At 43.7% G+C, this 24,798-nt stretch overlaps 1 protein-coding gene across 1 annotated transcript; it reads right to left on the bottom strand.

The window, feature by feature from the left end:
- Nucleotides 1–2,092: 2,092 nt before the first annotated feature.
- On the bottom strand, nucleotides 2,093–16,017 carry LOC126638593 (uncharacterized). The gene is made up of 5 exons (XM_050312588.1): nucleotides 16,002–16,017; nucleotides 11,504–11,619; nucleotides 6,874–7,101; nucleotides 5,012–6,729; nucleotides 2,093–4,418 (listed from the first exon to the last, which is right to left on the bottom strand). The coding sequence occupies exons 1-4, from the start codon at nucleotides 16,015–16,017 to the stop codon at nucleotides 5,527–5,529; spliced, it is 1,563 nt and encodes a 520-aa protein (XP_050168545.1). The 3' UTR covers nucleotides 2,093–4,418; nucleotides 5,012–5,526.
- Nucleotides 16,018–24,798: the final 8,781 nt, after the last annotated feature.

Here is a 24,798-nt window from a genome sequence, read left to right on the forward strand (position 1 = left end):
TCTCTAATTTTCTTTCTATGTGACCTAACTATATTCCTAAACTCTTCCTGAGTAGCCAGGCCTTTTTCCCATAATCCATAAACTCTCTTTTTTACCCTACTTTCCTTCAGAATCTCCCAGTTCAGCCAGACTGGTCGTCTTCCCCTCCGGTTTGCCTTTTGGCACACCGGGATAGCCTGCTCCTGTGCATTCAAGACTTGTTTCTTGAACCATGTCCATCCCTCCTGGACCTCTTTTTTTTCAAGGGCTGTTTCCCAGGGTACAATCTGAACCAGTCTTCTGAGTAAGCCAAAATCTGCCCTCCGGAAGTCCAGTGTAGAGGTTTTATTGGTGGCCCTCCTTGCATCCCTGAGTATTGAAAACTATATTATTTCATGGTCACTGTGCCCCAGATGGCCTCTGACCACCACATCTCCCACCAGCCCCTCTATTTGTGATGGGGCCGCATCTCTGGTAGGCTCATTTACCAACTGGAACAGGAAATTATCCTCTATACACTCTAGGAATCTCCTAGACTGCCTCTTCTCCACTGTGTGGAGTTCCCAGCAGACATCTAGGAGGTTAAAGTCACCCACAAGAACAAGGGTTGGTGATTTTGAGACATCTGCCAGCTGCTTGAAGAATAATTCATCATCCTCATCATCCTGGTTGGGTGGTGTGTAACAGACTCCTACCGGGATATCAGCCTTGTTGGCCTTCCCCCTGATTTTGATCCACAGGCACTCAACCTTATTGTTTCTGACTTCAAGTTCTACAGAGTCGAGTCTCTCTAACATATAGAGCCACCCCTCCACCTCTCCTACCTTGCCTGTCCCTTCTGAAGAGTTTGTAACCATCCATGGCAGCACTCCAGTCATGTGAGTCATCCCACCACGTTTCTATGATGGCAACTACATCATAGCTTTCCTGCTGCACAATGGCTTCCAGTTCCTCTTGTTTGTTACCCATGCTGTGTGCATTGGTGTACATGCACTTCAGCTGGGCTGTTGATATCACTTCTAACTCTGGTTTTCCACTCTTAGGTTCATCTCTGGAGATCTTGGTTTCAATCCCTTCCCCCTTCAAACCTAGTTTAAAGCCTTCCTGATCAACCCTCCCAATTTATGGGCTATAGTCCATACAATTAAAGAGGCTTCTGGAAACTCTTTCCACATGTTCCCTGCTACCAAGACATGCCTAATAACCTTAATAACTTGGAGTAAAAGTAACAATTTTCTTCTGCATTTACTTTAAACTATATGGCTCCTTTTCTTCCAGAAAATAATGTAAATGTCTCTTACTGTACAGTTCATATAGTTCAGAAGAGTATTCTTTGGGAATTAGAGAAGAAAAGAAAATAGAAAGAAAAAGAGTGGTCCAAAGAAAGACCCTTGATCTAGCAAAGATGTCAGAAAATGAAAATACTGAAAGAAAAACATTTAATTGCAGCCATTAAGGTCAAGGGAAAATTCCAGAGAGATCCAGTGCTGTAAGTCCAGGAGACAATCTGAGGAAGGAAAATGGGGTTTCTAGAGTTCAGTATAGCCAAGAGACTGAAAAGGCTAGGAACTAAGAAGTCAATAGGGGGTTTATATGCTTTATTTAGGATAACTGAAGCTTTCTGAGGGATCGAATTGCCACTTGAAGTTGGGGGGAAGCCAAAATAGAGAAATGAAGGAATAGTTGAAGAAACAAATTTTATCTAAATGATCCCTCACATCACACTATTTTTAAAAGTAAGCACATTTACTACAATTTTCTTTAATTCCTCTGCAATTCTAATTGGGAAATCCATAACATCCTACCACACATTTAAGTGCTTGAATTGACAAATACACTTTAGGACTCCAGGTCTCAGGTCAGGATGCCTCCATGTCTCCAATTATTGCTCAAGAGAAAAAAACCACTGATTTTGAAAGGTAACTGTTGTGGTTTTGCTCTGGGTCAATTTGCTTTCACACTCCCCACACAATTACCATTCGTTGAGAGAAGGTTTATGCAGACAAAAGAGACTGGATTTGGGGAAAATAGTATGAACATTTATTACTAGTAAAATAAAAACTACTAAAGAACTACATTTATAACAATTCTACTTAAATAAAAGTGCTATGTATTTACAGAAATACTTCCCCCTTTATATCAGTCCAAGGAGGAAAAGCAGTTTCTTTTTCCATTCTCGGAGTTCCAGGTCTCTTCAGTAACTCTGCAGCACTCTTGTTGCAGCTGGAATTCTTTTCTCTTTCTCTCTTGCTCTGTGTTAGCCTCCAGGGTTGGGCCTACCCCCGTCCTGGGCTAAGACCGGAGGCTGGGGGTTACCCAGGTCCTGAAGGTCTTTTCTTCCATAGACTTGCAAGGGGACACTTGCTTACCATGGATCTTCTTCCATGGAGTTACAGGGGATAATGGCTTATGAGTCCACCCCTGTTTCCCTGTGGAGGTCCCATCCCATGGGAGAACAGTCCTTGATAGACCTCTCCGGCATGGGTCTAGCATGGATCCCAACATCCTACCTGAGCAGTCTCGCTCCAGCGTAGGTTTCCCTTAGGGTCACAAAATCTTCAACAGGACTCTGCCTCACCTCAGTCCTTTTCATGAAGTCTCAGTTCTCTGGTACATCCACAAGCTCCTCTGTGAGCCGCATGAGGGTCTCCTCATCCCAACAATCTTCTACAGGTAGCTATTGACGGCAAGAGCACAGATCCATCACGACAATCAATATGATTAAGCAATGAATCGTTTATTAAGACACACAGCACACATTTTATACATTTTTGTACCATCGTAGGTGCAGGGTTAAAGTCTGGGGATTGGATAGCTCAGTCTGTCCATGAGTCCATGTCTCATGTTCATTGGACAAGATGCAGGTTCGATGTTTTTGCACCTGGATACCAGCTCCTACCGTAGGTTCTCATAACATGGAATAGTTGTTGATCATAAACTAACTCCATTCTCATGGGAAGTCTGTTCAAGCTAACTATAAACTAATTCCATTCTCATGGGAAGTTAACCTAAGTTTACAACTGCCAACTGTAAATCAAGTGTTCTTCCAATGGGAAGCCTGAGGCTTCTTTCACAGCTGGTAGTATGGGTTGTTCACCAAGTGTCCATTTCCCTGCAAATACTCCACAAATCCCCTGTTTTGTTTTTGAACAACCCATATTCTATCAAAGGCCTTGTGAATTAATTTCACTACACCTTGTAAGGCACAACTAACAGCTAGCATACAGAAAATTGTTAAAAGTAGTGTTAGTCATTGAACCAATAACCCCTTTACTTATCCAGTGATACCTAAAAAATCAATAGCAGTTCTATTCTGCAATACAGCATACTCAATACTATCCACATCTAATAACAATTCAGATAAAATTCGAGTACTGTTAGCTTGCTTCCAACTCCAGCAAGCAAGCATAATTTCTCTTGCACACCACTTTCATTCACACATTCAGCAGGTGGCCACCACAGACATTCATACTTTCACACAAAGTCAAAAACTTTTTATCAACTAATCAAGTACTTGATTATAGGAAGGGAAATTATAAGTTAATCACTTATAGTTAACTTTCCTGAATAAACAAACCACATAATCTATGAATAAAAGACACTCTTTGGTGAATAACAATTACTTAATGTACCTAATACCGCAGTCCCATAAAGAAAACTTCATATGAAATAAGAAAAACAGTTGCTGAACACAGGAAGGTATTAACACTGTAATAAGAAGTAAGGTCTTTGTTGTCCATCTCCCCTAATCGAGGCACATGTATGTTTTTTCTATATTGTACCAACGATAGCACTCCTGCTTCCATTCATCGGAATCCACCTCCCATGTTCGAGGCACATAAATGTTTTTTCCACACTGTACTTTAATAACAGGCCCCACTTGTACTGTTTGGATCTCTATTATGCGATTCTGTAACTCTTCTGCCAGTTCAGCTAAAAAGATTTGTTGAATGTCCCGAACTGTCTGGGCTACCTGAAAGGCTGTGACAAAACCTTCTTGGGGAAGTGGTTCTACTTCTATGAGTTGGACCACTTGTTGTTCCAAGGATATTTCTTGCATATGATTTATGCATGTGGTGCACCAAAAGTGTCTCCAGGTAGGTTCTGATTGTCGTATAACTCGCCACTTACGACCCCCACACTGTCCACACAGTTTTAACAACCATGGTCAACAGTAATAGCCATGCTTACAGCATCCACGCAAAATCTTTTGTTTTTCTGGTCACACATGGACCGAAGGCAATGCAGTAAGGACTTCCTCAAAGTTAACTGACTGAAGGTCCGTGATTCCCAGTACCTTCAGGTAGGGTGCTAGCACTAGTTTGGCACGGTGCTGCTCCCTCCTCCGGATCTCTGGGTCTGTGCTTGGTCTCCACCACCATGGTCTCCACTGCCACATGGCTTAATATATATCTCAGGAAACCACCGAGCACCAGTATCTGTAAAAGACAGAAAACATAATCTCTGCCCTTTATTAGTAATTCTCCAGGGCCTAGCCATTTGCTGGTTCCTGGGTCCCTGTACTGCATCCCAGTGTTTTACTATTGGAGGTTGCTCTGGTTCCCCTACCAGAGTTACTGCAAGTCTCTCATGGGGCTCTATCACATCTTCCCCCCCCCCTTTTTTTTTTTTTTTTTTACCTGATTTAATCTGTCTTAAGTACTAGAGGCTTTACAGCTGCCTCGAAGGTTGTAGCCATATAGGCAGCTTTTTCCTGCTCGATCATCCGGTCTGCTGCTTCCAACATCTGGCCTGTTGTAGCACCTCGTGGCAAAACACTCAAAACCCATTTTGTTTTCTCGTTAGCATTATTATAAGCTAACAGGTCCAGAAATTTACTTTTCATCTCATCATCTAAATCCGGATTTGAGTTTATTGCATTATGTAACCAGTCAATAAATTTACCAAAAGGTTCTGTAGCTCCCTGCTTCACCGAAGAAAAGGATGGAGTTCGTTTGTCATCCTGCCCTGTCTGTAAGGACTTGTGGACTAGCTCCTAGTTTAACAGCAAGACTTCATTTACAAACTGTACCTGCCATTCTACTTGCGCAAAAGGATCAGTTCCCAAAAGCATCTGAGATGTTACCCCGTAAAGCGGATCTCCCTGTTGTCTAACGGTCACAGCAGCTGCCTCACAGAAAGTTTGCCACTTCTGACAGAATTGTAGTTGCTGATGCAGAGATAATAAGGTTGTGATCATCATCCTAATATCATAGGGAGTTAGCAAAGTAGCAACAAACAGATGTTGCAACACGGACGTGGTGTAACCTGATTTTAACCCGTACTGAGTAATTGCTGCTTTAGCTTCCTTTAACATTTTCCAATCTACCGGTTGCCAGCTCTTATTTCCGCCCGCACTGAGTATAACGGGGAAAGCTTCAGGACTTATAGGTAAAAACTCTCCCTCTATCATAGCATCCCGCAGAATTCCTTTCCACCTCTGAACCGGACAATCGTTGTTTGCTTTTTCGCCCACCAGCAACCCACTCACGCCTGGATTGTCACTTGGCGACAGCGCTGTCCCGCTCGGTAGGAGCGCCTCTGCATTCACCGACAGCCCGTCCCCTCCTGCCTGCGATCTGTTCCCGCCCGCAGACAGCAAATTCCCCCCTGCAGGCGGAGAGCTCCCGCCCGCAAGTGGCAGCGAACCATCGCCAGCCTCAGGCAGAGAGTTCCCACCGCACGAAAGCGGCAGCGAACCCCGCCCGCTGGTAAAGAGCCCGCGCTCGTAAGCGGCAGCCCGTTCACGCTCCCTCCTCCCTGCAGCCCGCTCCCGCCTCTCCCCCTCTCCGGTCGTGTGAAGTGCAGCGGAGGGGGAAGCGGAAGGAATGTGTTGAGATGAGTCTGTGTCTGCGTTGGTGCATTGACAGGTTTTGGCAGTGATAGAGTAGGCGCGGGAGGGTCATCCCGTCTTCGGCTCCTCTGTGCAACCAGAGGAGCCACCGAGACTTCCACCTCCTTCAGGCTCCGTAACACCTCCTTCATCTGCATTTTATTCTTCGTAGCTTCTGACCCGTTGTCAGAGTCAGAGTCCGAACTTGGGGACGAAGGGGTGTGGGGTGACGGTGATCGCGAATACGATGCTGCTCTACGCGCCGAATCACGAGTTCCTCTCTCCTCCATTTTGCTCTGCTGACGCCGAGCCGATCTCCGCAACGGAGAGCGGTCTGGCAGGGGGAGAACCTTTTCTGGTTCGAGTTGTTTTCGCCAAACTGAAGTAACAGGAACAGCCTTTCCCTCCGCGTCTTCAGCGGATGGTTTAGGAGCAGACACCGCCTCCCGCTGTTTAGCGGACGGCTTAGTAGCGGACGCTGTTTCCCGCGGGACCGGAGCGTCGGTAACGCTCGTCCCCTCGGAAACACCGGCTGACGATTTCAAAGGAGCCACCGCTTTAGCGCTAGCTGGCTGTACATTCGTCCCCACGGAGGCATCGGCTGACGATTTCGATTTTGAAGGAGCCGCCTTCGCGGTAACTGGCAGTGGGATTGGAGGGACAGCAAAAAGAAACTGGGAAGCCGATTCAGTCCCGCCCTCCTTTTTGTCGGTTTCACCGCCTACTAACGCGGCAAAGGCTGAAGCAGTAATTTGGCGCTCAGTTTTCATGGATTTTAAAGTTTCTGCCAGAGCCCTCCACAATGGTCCATAGCGAGCAAGTTCCTTAGAGCCTTTTGTGATTTCCTCCCTCAGTTCCTTTCCTATGTCGTCCCATATCCGGATCTCAAATGCAGAACTTTCCATGGGAAGATACCCCTGCTCTCAAGACCAGCTTAACAGCCCTTTGAGAGCAGCTGTTTCATATGTTACCCCTCTCATAGAGAGCATATGTTGTAGGACTCTCATAACTGCCCTCTCCTCTTTGCTCGGAGAGGTCCCCATTCCTACCCAACCGCTCACCTGTACGGGGTGAGATTTTCCGACCTGTCCTTGTCGACACAAGCTCGTTTTTTCCAAGGCCAGGGCAGCCTTGCTAACGGTTGGCTTTCTTGCACTCCCTTCCCCGCTGCTGATCCTCCGTCTGGGTTTTCGAAGGCAAACAGCAGCTGTCAATCCCGTCCTCCTTCTGAGGTCTCCCTTCGATTCCTCCAAGGACGTGGCTTGCCGAAACATTCCTCCGTCCAGGTCCTGTCGACAGGGTCCATGGAGAAAAAACAGCTAAGTCGGAGTCCCTGGTTCTGGGCGCCACTTATTGACAGCAAGAGCACGGATCCATCACAACAATCAATATGATTAAGCAATGTAATAATAATAATAATGGTCTAGTGGTAAAGGCGCCGCGCTATCACCGCGGAGACCCGGGTTCGATTCCTGGTCAGAGCCACTCCCGGGCAGGTGGGGCTCGTTAGCCCTTAAAGGCAACCCACCTACGTCCTAAGGACCTCGCTGCCACCATCCAAGCTCGCTTGGCCCCAGCAGATGAACCTTAGGATTAAAGGGTGGGCTCAGTTCCGCGCACACTGTGTCTCACCTAAAAAAATCCAATGCGCAGGCTGGAAGGTGTAAAGACCTTCCCCGGATCTTCGCTCGCGAAGACTGGCCATTATTATTATTAGGTGCAGGGTTAAAGTCTGGGAATTGGATAGCTCAGTCTGTCCACGAGTCCGTGTCTCATGTTCATTGGACAAGATGCAGGTTCGATGTTTTTGCACCTGGATACCAGCTCCTACCGTAGGTTCTCATAACATGGAATAGTTGTTGATCATAAACTAACTCCATTCTCATGGGAAGTCTGTTCAAGCTAACTATAAACTAATTCCATTCTCATGGGAAGTTAGCCTAAGTTTACAACTGCCAACTGTTCTTCCCAAGGGAAGCCTGAGGCTTCTCTCACAGCTGGTAATATGGGTTGTTCACCAGGCCTCCATTTTCCTGCAAATACTCCACAGGTAGCAGGGATTATTTTTCAGTCTTTTCCCTGCTGAAGGGAGAGAGTGAAAGGGGGGGAGGAGAAACAACCCTCCCTCTTTCAAACTTTCCTTCTCTCTCCTGCATCTGCCAGCTTTGACCTTGAAGGTCCCTTATCTCTTCGCCGGAATTCTTCTGTAGTAGTTCTTCGTCCAAGCAATAAGTCTTTTAAAGTTTTTTTTTTCTTCACTCTCTTACAAGAGAGAAGAGGGACTTCAGTGCTACACCTGCCCCCGGCCCAAGCTGGGGAAGGAGGGAGGCCTTGGCCCACCTCGGGCCCCACTGCCGTCTTTACTACATGGCTGCCTAATTTCAACTGCGCCACCCACCTTCTCTTCCATTTTTTCTTAAATGTGTAATTAGCAAAGGTGTTAATGAGAGTTTTAATTGGCTTCTTGTCCGGAAATCCACCTGGACAAAACCATTCTCAGCCCCAGGGACTGGCCGACTGGGCAAAACCACGACAGTAACTTAAACCAACTGAGAGGAGCAACCACTCTCCCCTAAGGGCAACATAGGTACTTAAGGGATGAGGAGATTGCTGAGCTGGGGTGGCAGGTATGCTGTAGGGTCTACAAAGTTTTCCACTGCAAGACTTAAAGAAAAAAATCAATTTACCCAATCAATATTTAAGCATTGATGCATATCTCCAAAGCACTCACTAAGAAGAAAACACAATGTCCATCTCGAGAGTCAGTAGTCATTTCTCCCATTTCACACTGACCATATGAGACAGTTCTTACAATCCTGACCTGTCTGGGGTGTTTAAGTATGACAGAACTTCAGGCAGGATCCAAATATCTGAAAGAAATAACCTTCTACAGGAGGAGGTTGGGGTTTGACAGAAAAGGAGGTAAAATTTGAGTGTCAGCACTGAGGAACCCAGCAGACAGTTCCATTACCCAAGGAGGGGGAAATCTACTTCCACGCTATTAATAACTGTTTACTATAAAATTAATTACAAACTTTCAAAAGGAGAGCATTAAGCAGTCATTATAAAGCATAAGGAGGAGATCTATTCATTAAAAGAAGTGAATCTGATGTAAAATCCCGAGGGCACCTCTCCTTTCTTCTGCTCAGTCAAGTTCCAGCCAGGTTGGTGTTGTAGGCTGGTTTGAGGGAGGAGACAAGGCGACATCCCGGTAGCCTGTTTGAGGCTGTTTAGGAGCTTATCAATCCACTTTTATTTCTCCTTCCAGCATCACCAGCATTTTCCTTCTTGCTGGCACTGTGGCTGCCCATAACAGGTCTCATTTACATGAATGGAACTGGGAGGACAGAGGAAAGGGAGAGCATAGGAGCAGTGATGGGAGATAGGGTTTGGAGTGACAAAGGCATGGGCAAAGGCCACAGCAGGGGCAACCTAGGGTGGCACTCCATTAGGAGTCCAGTCCCTTTATTTAGTGAAAATAATAATATAATCTCAGCCAAAATCTGCTCAGTAGAAGAGGTGTAACAAATAGACTGAGCTAACTGGAGTACTGAGCATAAATGCAAGTAACTTGAGCAGATTTCATACAAAACATTTAATAACCGGCAGCTGAGTGACTGAGACCCACCACAGGCAATTCTCAGGAACATGCTTGAGCTTTGAGATCCCCTGGGAAGCTGTCCTTAGGGACAGAGGAGCTGACCAGAGCTGGCAGCTCTTTAAAGCCACTTTCCTTAGCGTGCAAGAGCTCTCCATTCCCATGTGTAAGAAATCAAGCAAGGTGGTCCAGAAACTGGCATGGCTGAGCAAGGACCTGCTCCTCACACTGAGGAGTAAGAGGGAAATGACCAGCCAGTGGAAGCAGGGACAGGTGACCTGGGAAGAGTACGGGGATACAGTTCAAATGTGTAGGGATGGGATCAGGAAAGCCAAGGCACAGTTGGAACAGGACTTTGCAAGGGATGCAAAGAATAATAAAAAGGGATTCTATAAGTACATAGGTCAGAAAAGAAACACCAAGGAGAGTGTACCCCTGCAATAAACGAGAAGGGAGAACTGGTGGTGATTGATATGGAGAAGGCTGAGGTACTCAATAAGTTCTTTGCCTCACACTTCACTTGTGATCAGGCTTCCCCATCTATCAAGTCCCTGAACCTCTAGCTGGGGGTTGGGGGAGCAAAGTCCCTCCCAATATAAGCAAAGAGCAGATTTGAGACCACTTGATGAGCCACACTGCCATGGGCAGGGATGCCATTCACTAGACCAGTTTGCTCAGGGCCCCATCCAGCCTGGTCTTGAAAACTTCCAGGAATGGGGCATCCACAATTTCCCTGGGCAACCTGTTCCAGTGCCTCACCATCCTCTGAGTAAAGAATTTCATCCTGACATCTAATCTAAATGTCTCCTCTTTTAGTTTAAAAACGTTCCCCTTTGTCCTATCAGTATCTGCCCATGTAAAAATTCACTCTCCCTCTTTTTATAAGATCCCTTTAAGTACTGGAAGGCTGCAATGAGGCTGTCTCAGCCTATCTTTGTAGGAGACATGCTCCTTTCCTTTTATCATCTTTGTGGCCTCCTCTGGACCCACTCTAACAGGTCCACGTCTTTCTTGTGCTGAGGACTTCAGAGCTGGATCCAATACTCTAGGTGGGGCCTCACAAAAGCAAAGTAGAGGGGCAGAATCACATCCCTCAACCTGCTGATCACACCCTTTTTGATGCAGCCGAGAACGTGGTTGGTTTACTGGGCCATTGATGCCTGAAAAGCCAGAAAATAACTCTCTAAAACTCTTTTGAGTATTGAAAAGCAAAAAGCATGCCGGATGCACAGGATACATACCGAACTACATAGGTGTTACAATTTTATACTCTCATCTATTTACAGTATTTGGACATTACCACATTTATTACACCCACTTCCAAAAACATCCCTCCCATAATAACACCCTCACTCCACCTCTGACACCCCTCCTGAATTTGAGTCGGAGGTCTCAAAGACCACTATCTTCATCTTCTCTTCATCTTCCTCATCTCCTCTGACCCAGTATCACACCTTCTGGAATGGTTTCAAGGATCCTGGGCAGCTTTGACTACTTATATCAAGTGTTATGTCTCTTTTTCAGTACCTGTTTACAGATAGAGAACTCTTCACCTTGTTGAAATCCCCCGTCTGTTGAAATTCTTAACAAAGAATGTTAAACAACATTTTTAGAAATCTTGTACAAAGGTACTAGCAAGCTAAAGGCACTAACAAGCTATACTAAAACTTATAAAATATAGATTTTAAGGCATCATATCCCCCCTTTAGAGACTGAAAAGGATTTCATCCTAAGTTTCTACTACTTAATACTGAACCATAAAGATGAACAACTACTACAACATTGAATCATACATCAAGCCAGTATGCAAACACTAATGATATATACTGTATATAGCATGAACAGCTGTTTTATCCAGGTCCAATTTGGTAACCATGAAGTAAGTTTGTGGCAGATATCTCCAAAACCCAAAGAGATACCTTCAAGGGTTATCTGATGTAGAATTTTTGAGTTTTTTTCCAAATTTCAGCAAGATCCATAGTAATTCTTCCGCTTTGATGTACATAAGTACAACAACTGGTGTTTATAACAGTACACACGCCCCCTTCTGAGGCTAGTAAAAGATTGAGAGCCATTCTGTTCTGCAAAACTACATGAGACAAACCATTGACTTCCTCTTGTAAGGCAATGATTGCATCTAAAGTTTGATTCGCAATATGTTCAATAATGGCCAAACTGTTGACAATTGTTTTTTCTACTTCACTTACTCCTAAAAAAGGAATAATAGCATTAACAGAATCGTCAAAGGCCATGGGACATTCAACAAGGGGATTATTGGACCTTTTATTCTCTTTACATAAGTTATTATCCACCCACCTTGTTCTTTAATTTGATTGAAAATTGTTATGTTCACGATTACAGTCCCTAGAGCACAGACCTGATCACTGTCAAGGGGCAAAACTTTCCATGCTTCATTCTTGCATATCCAATACTATCCTGAACCCTGCAGGGGAATCATTCTCCGTGGTGTTTGTGCCATTCCCTTTATAATTTCTGGTGTTACTCTTGTTCTGGACTTAGTTTTATGACAATACGAAGGGAGAATGATCTTTCCCATGGCATTAACAATTATGCAGGGAACTGTGTAGTTTTCTTGATTAGGAATTAAGCTGCTCAGGGTTATGGGTAGGAAGGCCTTAGTGACCCATCCCCACCATCCAGATGTGAAAACTCCTGAGTGGTCCTGGAGTTCAGGGACCTCACTGAAATTTGTCTCATTCATTAAGATACCAATCAAAGGCCAGCTTTTATCCTTACCAATTCTTGGCATTTGAGTACAAATCCAACAGTCATTTTTATGAACAATATTGGACACATTTTGGACAAGAGTCAAATGAAAATTCTGGTTCCAGCAATACACACAGAAATAATAATTTAAACATTTTCCTTTATCTTTATCTGCCATGGTCCCTGTTGTTCCACTTGTCCCAAGTGCAGAGGTCTTCTTAACTCTGGAGTAGCGCATCCAGGATCCTTTGCCACCAACCTTGACTGCAGTGAGGGACTCATCCCAAGTTCTGCACTTTTCAATATTTGTATGGTTTTAAAACAGGCTTGCTTTCTTTGCTTTTTGTCTTTCCCGTGATTACTCGATGCCTTTCCACTTAGCTTGCAGGGGGCCACTGTCCCACCATTTAATGTAGATCCAGTCCCCGGGCTGGAACGGATGGACAGGAGTGTCCAATCCTATGTGTCTGGATGTCATGATGACTCTCTGTAGTTTCTGCAAAGTAGAGCCTAAAGCCATTAAATAATTTTGCAAATCAATTTTCCCCTCATGTAAATATAGGGCTCGTAAGGACTTATATTGTCCCTGCGTCTTGGCTCTATGAGAGGCACTGGACTTAGAGTATGAAGTGACTGACTGCTAGTCACAAATTTATAGGCCAGCTAGAAGTTCACATCCAACTTCAAAAGCGGGGTGTGTGTTTGGAGTTTGGTGCAACACCAAAACAGCACCCTGGCACCACCAATAATTCATCTTGCAATGGATTTAAGCCTTATCGGGGTAGGCAATCCTGCCACAGTCCACCCCTTGACTGCAGTCAATCATCTTTACCTCATGAAGTGGTAGTGTAGGTACCTCTTGCCTCCATGCTATAAAAGCGTCCTCTGTATATGTGTATGTTGTCATAACAAAATAGTGATGAAAATCAATTAACATCACCTCATATGTTGGGTTAGGTACACCCACATATATATGTGTCTGTAATGAACACCAACAAAACAGCAGCATCACAATAACAGGGTATCACATTAAAGCAAGCCAGGGTATTCATTGCAGCTAGGAACAATCTAAACAAGTAATCTCATCAGTGATGTTACCAGTTTGTCTCAAAGACTGCAGGCCAGATGTGAACTAGGGCCTAGGGGAGAGTTTGTAAAACCAGTCTTTTGGTTGCAGTGACTGGGAGAGTTCCACAGACTAGTCGGCCACTTCCTTCACTTTCTCTCATACTTCTTAATATAGGATTTGTCTTCGGTAAGGTTCAGCATTTCAGATATTCCTTGTTTACAAAATGTTTTGGATATAGAGGTAGACAAGTTTGATTTCATAACCATATAAAATCCTGAGTGGACTCCCAAACTAAATTCAGGGAGGAATCTCTTTCACGTGCTGCAGCAACCAGAGACAAGACACAAACATTCCAAAGCAATGCTTGTGGAATACTGCAAAACTACTTGTGATGTTGAAAAGTCGGAGAAGAAACTCTCTAGACTCATTTTGAGTATACAAAGCCAAAAAGCACACACATTTATTTCAGTGCCGGGTGCATCAGAAAAAAAATCCCAAAGGATGCACCCCGAATCACATAGGTTTCATAAATTTATACAACTTTCTAATTACAGATGCAAGGATTACCTCATCTGTCCCACCCCATTTTCCCCCACAGTATGCTCTCCTCAAATCGCTTGTTTTTCTCGACACCTTGGTTCTGGTATGGTTTCCTGCCTTATGGACCTGGTCCAAGGCCTAAATCCAGTCTTGTCACATCAGTTTTGTCTTCTTTCTTGCTTTTATCAGTCTCTTCACAGGTGCAAGCAACCGTTTCTGTTTATCGAAATTCTTGCCTGTAACGGGTCTTCACAAGAAATTATAAACTATGTACTTTTCCCTGAGAACTTCCAAACTTAATAAATTACATGAGTTCTATGGCTAGTACTCTCCTTTAAAGTGCTAGTCTAAAATACATAAATTCTATGGCTAACAATTTCTAATAAAGTACTTAATTTTACAGCTAATAATAATAATAATAATGGCCAGTCTTTGCGAGCAAAGATCCGGGGAAGGTCTTTACACCTTCCAGCCTTCGCATTGGATTTTTTAGGTGAGACAGAGTGTTATTATTATTATAATTTTACAGCTACACTGTGAGAAAATGTACAAATATAAACATTGCAAATTATATAAACAATCAATTCAGCAAAAAACAGTATGAGTTTTTGTTGGGCTAACTCTGCTACATAAAAAGAATGCAGGAGCTTGTAATATTGTTAAATTGACCACGTGTCCAAGATGGTGATTTTAAACCTTTGTGTAACCCTTCTTGTTCCCATAAACCCCTCACTGTACCTGTGGAATGTCTGAGAGATAACTAGAAACTCATCTATTGGTTGTTAACCCCTTGTCGTGATTGGTTGTTTGTAAGATGTCCTGTATTCTCACTGGTCACCCTGGGATCCCTCCAAAAGGTACTTAAACCGTTGTGAGATCAATAAAGCTCTCTTCGCTCCCTCTTTGCTGCTGGACTCCCTGCGTGCTGTGTGGTCTCTGTCTCCTGGCATAGGGCCCTCCGCCGCCTGTCCCTGCCACGAGGGACGGGCGGCAGGGGGGCGATCTCAGCCCTGGAAACCTTCACAGAGCGGCCGGGAGTGACCCTCCAGATACCCCCCAAAACTGCAACAAGTTTTCAATTCTGTTGCCGTATCATCTTCTTATGGAACACCTGTAAAAGGAGAAAACTCAGTCCCACTTAGACTTCTTTAAAAGAGGAGACTACCCATTGTGGGAACAAGTTAAGCCAGCAGCACCTGCATTCAGTTAATTAGAATCAAAAGGGAGTGTTTTGGCCTTGGAGCTGAGAAGGAGTGTGTGAATCAAAACATTGAGTTTGCAAAAAGTCCCAGGAATTCTAGTTAACTGAATGACAAGACCAGGTACTGTTTACCAAAGAACCCTAATAAAGGGGAAACACAGAGAGAGCTCTGTGGAGAATCTTGGTGAGTGTGCAGCCTCATTTCCTCATTGTCTATATTTGGTGACCACAACGTGATACGTGTTACAGGAGTTTTTGACAACCACGACCCAAGGAGGGTAACAGAGCTAGTTATGCCTGGAAAAAGTCTGTCTCTGCTTGAATTCATTCACCACAAATGGGACCCCATGTGAGGCTTTTTTCTGCACTATGGTGAACACATGACCCGACGGGTGAGTAAAAAAAGAAAAAAAAAGAGAGAAAAAGGGAAGTTTTTCTTGTGTCCACAGCTCTATTAAAATAGAGCTCAGCGGCACTTATTGAACAAGGAGTCACGGGGTCGTGTTAGGAATAGGACAGACTGCTTCTATTGAACAAGAGTTCAAAAATACAAAGAGTATTTTTGAGTTTTGCAGCAGATAGCAATCATCCTATTAAAATGGGACAGTGGTCTCTGCGGGACAGAAAAACCACGGGGTCATATAGCATAATGGGGTGAGGGATCTCCCAAAGACATAGGATTTGTTTGAAGATTTTGCAACAGATATTGCCTGCAGCGGGACATAGGGTTATGGATGAGCAATTGGAACATTTATGTATGCTTTGCAACCGTTTAGAGTAACAGAGCCTGATATAGGGACAAAGGAACTACTCGCTCTTTTGGACTTGTTGGATGACCACTCTGGGGAGAAAGAAAGATATATTACCTGCCCCTTCTATCGGTTCTGCTGATCAGCCTGGTTTATATTCCCAGATAACGGGGGCTTTAGGACCTCCGGTGAGGGGTTCTGTCTTCTACCTTTACTCGTGATAATCTCCCTCCGGTGGGGGGTCTGTCTCCTGCCTTTAATCACGCTAATTTACCTTTGGGGGGGATTCCCTCCTTCCCCCCTACCTCCGTCCTTAATCATGGCGCTTTTCACGAAACATAACTGCTTTTGGCTGCAATCCGCTCCGCGCCGGAAAAAGCGCCCGGCCGCCCCCTCTCTCCACCCGCTGCGCGCCGCAGTGGTAGCCTCCCCCTCTCTCGGAGCCTCAGAGCTCCGCAGCGCCGGCGGCCAAAGTCAGTAAGAAGGAGCTGAACTCCAACCACGAAAAAAAAACCAACCCAAAAAACGAAAGAAGGGGGAAAAAACCAACTTAAATGCATGAAGAATGAACACACAGCATTACAACCACTGAATCTATTTGATAATTTAAGTGCCTATAACTTTGTATTGTAAGCCTTGTTCTTGGTAACTTTAAAAAGGGAAGTAAGTTATACAGTGTTTTGTGTTTTAAAAAGTCCTAGGTACATGTGTACAATTAGATACACACACATGCCATACCCAAGAGTTGAAGAAAAAAGTTAAGAATAATACTAAAATTGATGAAAAAATGTTAACACTTGAAATTGATTTATGCTAGATTATTTGTTTTAAAATATGTACATGAAGATTGTTTTGATGTTTAAATTTTGCTTGAAAATACAACTGATAGAAAATAATGTACCAAAAAAAAGAAAAAAAGAAAGAAAGAAAAAAAGGGAAAAAAAGAAAGTAAAAACCCCAATCAAAGAACAAAAAACTCCAAAACCATAAATGTAATCTTATCACCTGTGCCTATCCCAGGTGAAAGAATTGTGTACTCTGTATTAAAAACCATACTTTTAAAACCAAAAAGGGGGAATATGACACCCCGAGTATACAAAGTTGTATTTACCCTTCAATTTTTGAATTTGGATCAATAAGTACTGAACAAAAACTCTCATGAAGATGCCCTATGGCAAGGTCTTGTCAAGTTGTTAGCATGGGGAAGGGGGAATGTTTGTGTTCTGTCATCCACAGGACCCCACTGGCTTCCAGCACGTTTGGTAAATTCTTATGAGTTGGATGGCCCTGACACACCATCAGATTCTACAGATGCAGAGGCTGTCCCTCAGAGACTCTCAGGAGGAGACCAGTGAATGCTGAGCAGCAAAAGGCCTGCCTGGATGTCCCATTGGGAAGACACTGTTCTAGGGATAATTCATTGTGTCTACTAACTTTTATTGACTGGCATAATGACTCAGTCATGGTGTGTACCTCTCACTCATATGCCTTCTTGGCCACACGTGACGTTCTGATTAGTGTTACTATCAATACCTTTAACATTACTGTAAGTAATCCTTATTATTTTAGTTGTATCACAAATCAAAATGTATCCACTCTCACTTTATCATTAATAATTCTGATGCCTTTGAATTTTTAGGATTTTTAGCTTTTGTAGATTTTAATGTAGCTGTATAGTCTATCACACTTTAGAATGATAGATAACACTTACTAAACCCTATTCCCCCATTTAATATTGAATTTTCTAAATCCTTTATGTTTGTTTAGGCTCCTTTCAAGGTAGGACTGTAGTAAACACCTTCTGTTTAAGAACATTTGCACCCCAGGCCTGAACAACAAGATACCATCATAGTCAAAGCAACCTTCAAGCCTGGAACCTTGAAGAAGCTCCAAAGACAGTATATGCTGTAAAGAGGAAGATGAGGAGAAAAGAGGTCTTGGGACCTACGACTCAATTCCTGGGGAGGTATGCCTGGGGGGCAGATTTGGTGAGGATCTGGGGGGCAAGTGGTTCTCAGATCAGACCATAAATGGTGGAACCCCTGGACACAGGTGCGTGTGCCTTTGTACTCCTCGTGCCAGAAGGCCTTCATTAAAGAGCTGTTCTCTATCTTATCTCTACTAAATTTGCCTGGATTTTTTTCTGCTCCTGATTTTAAGGCAACAATTCCCATATGCAAAAGAGCCGAACTGTGGCTCCCAGTGAACCTAACCAGAAGCTGGGAGGATGATGCAGGAAACAGTAAATTAATGAAACTGCTAACACAATCAAGAAATCATCATCATCGTTGGATGGCTAATTGCTTTTATCATCTCTGTAGTAATCATGGCAGCTACTGCAGCCATGTCTACTGCTGCATTGGCCCATTCAGTGCAGGCTGCACATACAGTGACCACTGTATTGGGCAATATGTCAGCCTCAATAGCAGATTTTTTAATAATTTGTCTGTTTTTAATATTGGACTTGAGGTCCTCTGGACGCACATCAGACAAACCCGAAGACAAGAGGCCTGGGTCCTGGCCCTCGTCGCAACGAACCCCACATGTCAAAACAAAAAAGGGGACACTACCCATTGTGGGAACAAGTTAAGCCAGCAGCACCTGCATTCAATTAATTAGAATCAAAAGGGAGTGTTTTGGCCTTGGAGCTGAGAAGGAGTGTGTGAATCAAAACATTGAGTTTGCAAAAAGTCCCAGGAATTCTAGTTAACTGAATGACAAGACCAGGTGCTGTTTACCAAAGAACCCTAATAAAGGGGAAACACAGAGAGAGCTCTGTGGAGAATCCTGAAAACCAAATCATGGTGTGTGTGCAACTTCATTTCTTCATTGTCTATACCCATCTGGCAGTGACTTAATAATCAAACTAACAGTAAAAGAAGACAAAAAAAATACAGTAATCACTATCAATAAAATTTATTTCAACCTTAACAACACTACTAAAGTTAGAGTAGCCATCCATCCTTTTGGGGCCCTTTCAGTTTTAGATAAAAATAGTTTTTGTCAGATCTGCACGTGCTATTAAAGCTTTCTGATTTTTATCTTAGTTTGGATTCTCAAAGTCTGAATCATATATACAGATTGTGTACACACCACCTTTGGAAGCCACAAGCCAACCTAGAGCCACTCAATTCTATTTGACTGCCTTTGGAAGGCTAGTAATTTCATTTTACAATAGTTTTTTCTAATTCAGGTACTCCTAACCCTAACCATGATAGGGGCCCTCTCACAAACTTGTCCTTGTTTATTTACCCCTTGAGTATTTGAAGCTATGTTTGCTATTATAACCAAGGTCCTGCTTAGGATGGTCAACTAATCCAGGTACAAATGGATATTTTATAAACCATATTCTGCAAACACAAAAGATAAATCACTTAATGTTGTTCATTTCTGATTCCATTACGGCTTTATCTGCAGTGAGCTTACTGCTCAGTTCTTCTTTCCTATGATGTCTTGTTTACTTCTTCTCTGACCTGAGATCTCATCTCGGGAATTCTCATCACAGTCCAAAAGCTTTCTGTCCTGATGCATCAGATGGTAAAGCCCTTGTCTTGATTACCACATTTGTAGTTGTTATAGCATATCCCATCATTCATTTACTATCTCGTACAAAACTGCTCCAATCCCAATCTGGATTCTCCAGAAGCATATCCTTCAGACCTAGTCTATTGGAATAAGTTTCCCCGATAATCTGCAGTCATGTTCTGGCACACTGTTAGTTCATGTTGAGGACAAAAACATGGCAGGATTTACAACCAGTGGCCCCCTCTTCTGTTCAAGTACTGTTTGTACCATATGAGGTACATACACAATGATGATTAATATAACAGTGGCTGCTACAGCGCCCAGACACACAGGCCATCCTTGACTAATATTGTCCAATTGCTTTAAGAAGTCAGTTTGCTATGATTTTCACAATTCCCACATCATCTCCTGGCTTAAACATTGTATCCCAACCATCAAGAATCTAAACTCAATTGCAATCATAGACTTAATCCTTATTAGCCACTGCCCACCCCATGAGTCTCAAGGAGTGGAGTATGGTCACTCATTAATATCCCAGAAACTCAAAAACACTCCTACAAAATCCAAGCACTGAGCATCAGCAGCAGAACTTCACTGTTTCAACACACAGAAAGCATTATGTGAATAGTTCCAAATATTTCACGACATTATTTCTAAACAGCGACTGGGATAAATAATGAACTCATAAAATAAAACAAAAATATCTTGGTAATTTCTCACAATAGGTGTAATTACAATACCCAGTAAACTTATAAGAACTTGGTACTAAAATACTAGAGTGGATCTGGTACACTGACCAGTTATCTCTGCTTTAATTCCCCCCGAACTGAGTTGGAGTACAGAGGGTGGCAGCACTTATCACAGGCTGCAAGCCTGGAGCACAACCTGGAATACACAAGGGTTAACACAGATAGCCTTTTATTATTTACCCTTTTATTTTGCTTTCTTTTTCCCTAAACTAAACCTGTAAGTAGGTAAGGCCCCCTGATGCCTTAAATACATATTATATAGATTTCAGTATATCTTGTAGCACTTTAGCAAGTACCTTTGTGTTGAATTTCTGAAAATAATGTTTAACTTTCTTGTCAAGTATTCCAATGGATAAAGACTTTTTGAACATCTTGTCTGTAGAAGATGTACTTTTAGGAAAAAAGACATAACAGCTTGATATAACCGAGTCAAAGCTATTCAGAGACCTCAGAAATCTTGAAGCTGTTCCAAGAAGGACAGAGATTATGACTAAGAGTAGGATGAGGATGAAGGGGTGGTCTTTTGCAATCTCCAGCTCAAATTCAAGAGGTGGGTTGAGGGTGATACTAAGGGAAGGATGGTTTTGGAAGTGGGTGTAACAGTATTAGGTAATGCTTTGAATTGATAATTGGGTAACTAAATAAAAGCAAGAGGCTTTTGTAACTCCGAATGCATGCTTTGGAAGAAATTAGATTCTCGTGCATCCGATGTCATAATAATAAAAGGAACGCTGTCTGCTAAAACTCACAAATTGAGTCTTAGGGGTTTTCTTTTAGGAACTGATTTTAGGCATCACCCTAATGCATTAATTATTTAGCAAACTTTTACAAGCTGACTCCAAATACCACTTTCAACACAACACATGCAGACTGGTCCTTCCCACAGCAAGCAAAGGCAGAGGTATTGTGGGCAGAGGTCCATTCCTGTAAGCACTCAGCTAGTATGCTTGCTCCTGCTTCTGCCTCCCGGTCTTCCAAAGGGGCTTGTCGTCCTTTACCAAAGGCGAAAACAATGAAAGCACACAGACAAAATCTCTATTTAGTATAGCTCTGATAAACTGTTTCATCCACTTTAAAATTCGGCCCAATACATCCGTATCACATTAGGACTTGAAACAAAGCCTTTGAGGGGGTAATAAATACCTTTCAATGTCAACATGACCTGAACCAGGAGAGTGGAGGCAGGGCTGCCCCCTCCCTTGCACAAGGCTGCGCCAACAGCAGCCTGATGACTGACCCACCGCCCCCCTCTCACTCTGGCCCCCACCGGGAGCTGGCAAGCCGCAGGGGAGAAGGAGGTGGCTATGTCTCCTTACAGGTTCTGCCGGCGATGAAACTTTGTTATGAGATCAAATTCCTTCAGGACTACGCTGCATGAGCCAGTAAAAAGCAAGATTCTCAGTAACACGAAGTCTTGAGCTAAACATTCTCCTTAATCAAAAGCTACCTCCTTAAAAACCTGACAGAATACACAAAATACAAACAAAATACACCATTACCCGCACCCCATAGCTTAACAAAGCGTTTGATACACTTTATATGCACTTTTTCTCCCTTTTTGTTAAGAAAAGCACTTTGCATGCCCCAATACCTTGAACTTAATTCTATTTTCTCTTAGCAGATGAAGTCGATAGATTTACATGGAATCAAAACTCCATTCCGCTGTGTCTGTTCCACTTTCCCCATTCAGCTGGGGCGGACTCCTCCCACCCCACGTTGCCCGCGGCAGCACGGAGGCTGTGGCTGGCTTTGCCCCCGCTTCTCGCTTCCCCCGCGGCTGCGGCTCCCCCAGCTTTTTCCCGGCTGCTGCTGCCTGGCCCAGGCAGCTCGCAGGCAGGAGGGGGGGGGCGGTGAGGGCAGTGAGGCCAGTCAGCACTTCCGCTTAACCTCTTCATGGATGAAATATAGAGGCCGTTACAAAGCTCAGCAAACAAACATCTAACACACATCAAATATTCCAAATTCACTACAAACATACGATTGCATTTAACACTCTTACGAAAAATGAAAACCTTATAGCACAACACACAAAGAGTTCTCACAACAAGACACAATAACAAACAAAGTTATTATAATATGTATACCAAAACCAAGTGAGGGAGGCCCTGAAACAAACCAAGTGGGAATCAATCCCAGGGTGGGTCTCAGATATCCCCCTGCCTCCACCCAAACCAGAACCAAAGGCTATCCTACTCCCCTTTTTCCTTGGACACAGCTGTAGCATGATAACTTACAGGTGGGAGATTACCAAAACCAAATGCAAAGCACGTGCCTCAAGCCAAAAACTGCTTCAGTTTCTAAAACCAAGAAAGAGTGGGTTTTTTACCTTAAATTCAGGGTTGGGTTCTGAGATCTCAAGTTCGAAGAGTGAGGATGTTTCCCTTGAGAAGCAACTTGGGTGCTGGCTGGAAAGATCCTACATCCCACAAATCCTTTGATCTTTAGAAGCCGTTGTCCCTTTGTGATCACCAATTCTGATGCCTGAAAAGCCAGAAAATAACTCTCTAAAACTCTTTTGAGTATTAGAAAGCAAAAAGCATGCCGGATGCACAGGATACATACCGAACTACATAGGTGTTACAATTTTATACTCTCGTCTATTTACAGTATTTGGACATTACCACATTTATTACACCCACTTCCAAAAACATCCCTCCCATAATAACACCCTCACTCCACCTCTGACACCCCTCCTGAATTTGAGTCGGAGGTCTCAAAGACCACTATCTTCATCTTCTCTTCATCTTCCTCATCTCCTCTGACCCAGTATCACACCTTCTGGAATGGTTTCAAGGATCCTGGGCAGCTTTGACTACTTATATCAAGTGTTATGTCTCTTTTTCAGTACCTGTTTACAGATAGAGAACTCTTCACCTTGTTGAAATCCCCCGTCTGTTGAAATTCTTAACAAAGAATGTTAAACAACATTTTTAGAAATCTTGTACAAAGGTACTAGCAAGCTAAAGGCACTAACAAGCTATACTAAAACTTATAAAATATAGATTTTAAGGTATCACTGTGAGCACACACTGCCAGCTCATGGTGAATTTTTCATCAACCATCACCCCAAGTCCTTCTCGGCAGGGCTACTCTCAATCCATTTATCCCCCAGCCTGTATTGATTGTGTGGGTTGCCCCAACCAAGGTGCAACGCCCTGCACTTGGGCCCATTTCTCAAGCTTGTCCAGGTCCCCCTTTATGGCATCCTGTCCTTCTGTTGTGTTACCTGCAGCACTCAGCTTTGTGTCATCTGCAAAATCGCTGAGGGTGCACTCGATCTCACTGCCTATATCATTGATTAAGATCCCAAGACAGATCCCTAAGGGACACCACTTGTCACCGGCCTCCACCTGGATATAGAACCATTGACCACAACTCTCTGGCTGCATCTATCCAACCAATTCCTTATCCACTGAATAGTCCATCCATCTGTGAGACACTGGATTATTATATTAATTATTGGCTTGGACCAACTCAAGTGTCTGTGTGTGTGTGTGGGGGGGGGGACAGGTCGAATTTCACGAAGGTGAGGTGGTACCCTGACTCTATCCAGCCCCTTGGGCTGTCCTGGAGCAGCTGTCAGTCACTGGACACTGGGAGCACTCCCCCATACTACACCTCCTGGAGCCCCTAACCCAGCCTTAGATTAGCTAACACACCAGGAACACTGCCCCTCACCCTGCCCTGGAGTCCCAGAATGGCCAGTGGGTCAGAAGTCCTACCTGGGAGAGGGTGGCCACAGGGGGGCCAGAGTAGATAAAAACAGACATGGTCTCCATGCATTTGGACCCTGCCATCTTCTGGACTTCTGGTAGCTGGATCTATGCTGGATCTAGGTGTGGTAGCTATAATTCTCTCTTTTTCTCTCCCTTTCTTCTTCTCTTAATCTCCATTCTTAATATTTTGGGTAACTTTAAACTGGGTGTGTTGGATTTTGCTAAGCTGTATGGGTTAGCATGTGCTAAGTCAATGCTTTGTGAAATGCTTTATTTTGGTTGAATGTTGCCCTTTAAACTTTTGCCAAGTTCCCTTATTTTCTAAAGTTTACCAGTAAAAGTTCCTCCTGAGAAAATGTGTGTGGCACCTTTTCCCTCGTGCTATCTCAAGGTATTAAAAGAACTGAAGGACCTTTTAAAAAATTCAGTGGGTGAATTTTAGTAGCGTATATTTTTAAAGTACAACCCCTTCAGTGAGCTCATAGCTAGCCTGGGGTCTTACACCACCAAATCCATGTCTCTCCAATTTGGAGATAAGGATGTCACGTGGGACCATGTCAAAGGCCTTACAGAAGTCTAGGTAGATGACATTGGTCGAACTTTCCTTATTGACTGTTGCAGTCCATCATAGAAGGCCACCATATTGGTCAGGCATGATTTACCCTTAGTAAAGCCATGCTGGCTGCCTCAGATCACCTCCTTGTATTTTATGTGCCTTAGCATATCTTCTAAGAGGATCTGCTCCATGATCTTCCCAGTCACAGAGGTGAGGTTGAGGGGTCTGTAGTTTCCTGGGTCTTCCTTTCTCTCCTTTTTAAAAATAGGAGCAATGTTTCCATTTTTCCAGTCATCAGGGACTTTGTCTGACTGCCATAATTTATCAAATATGATGGAGAGTGGCTTTGCAACAACATCAGCCAGTTGCCTCAGGACCCTGGGATGCATCTCATTGGGTCCCATTGACTTGTGGCTATTCAGTTGCATCAAGTGGTCTCAAATCTGCTCTTTGCTTATATTGGGAGGGACTTTGCTCCCCCAACCCCCAGCTAGAGGTTCAGGGACTTGATAGATGGGGAAGCCTGATCACAAGTGAAGTGTGAGGCAAAGAACTT

The sequence above is a fragment of the Myiozetetes cayanensis genome, unplaced genomic scaffold (genome assembly GCF_022539395.1).
Source record: "Myiozetetes cayanensis isolate MyiCay16 unplaced genomic scaffold, myiCay2020 scf172, whole genome shotgun sequence".
Classification (NCBI taxonomy): Eukaryota; Metazoa; Chordata; class Aves; order Passeriformes; family Tyrannidae; genus Myiozetetes; species Myiozetetes cayanensis.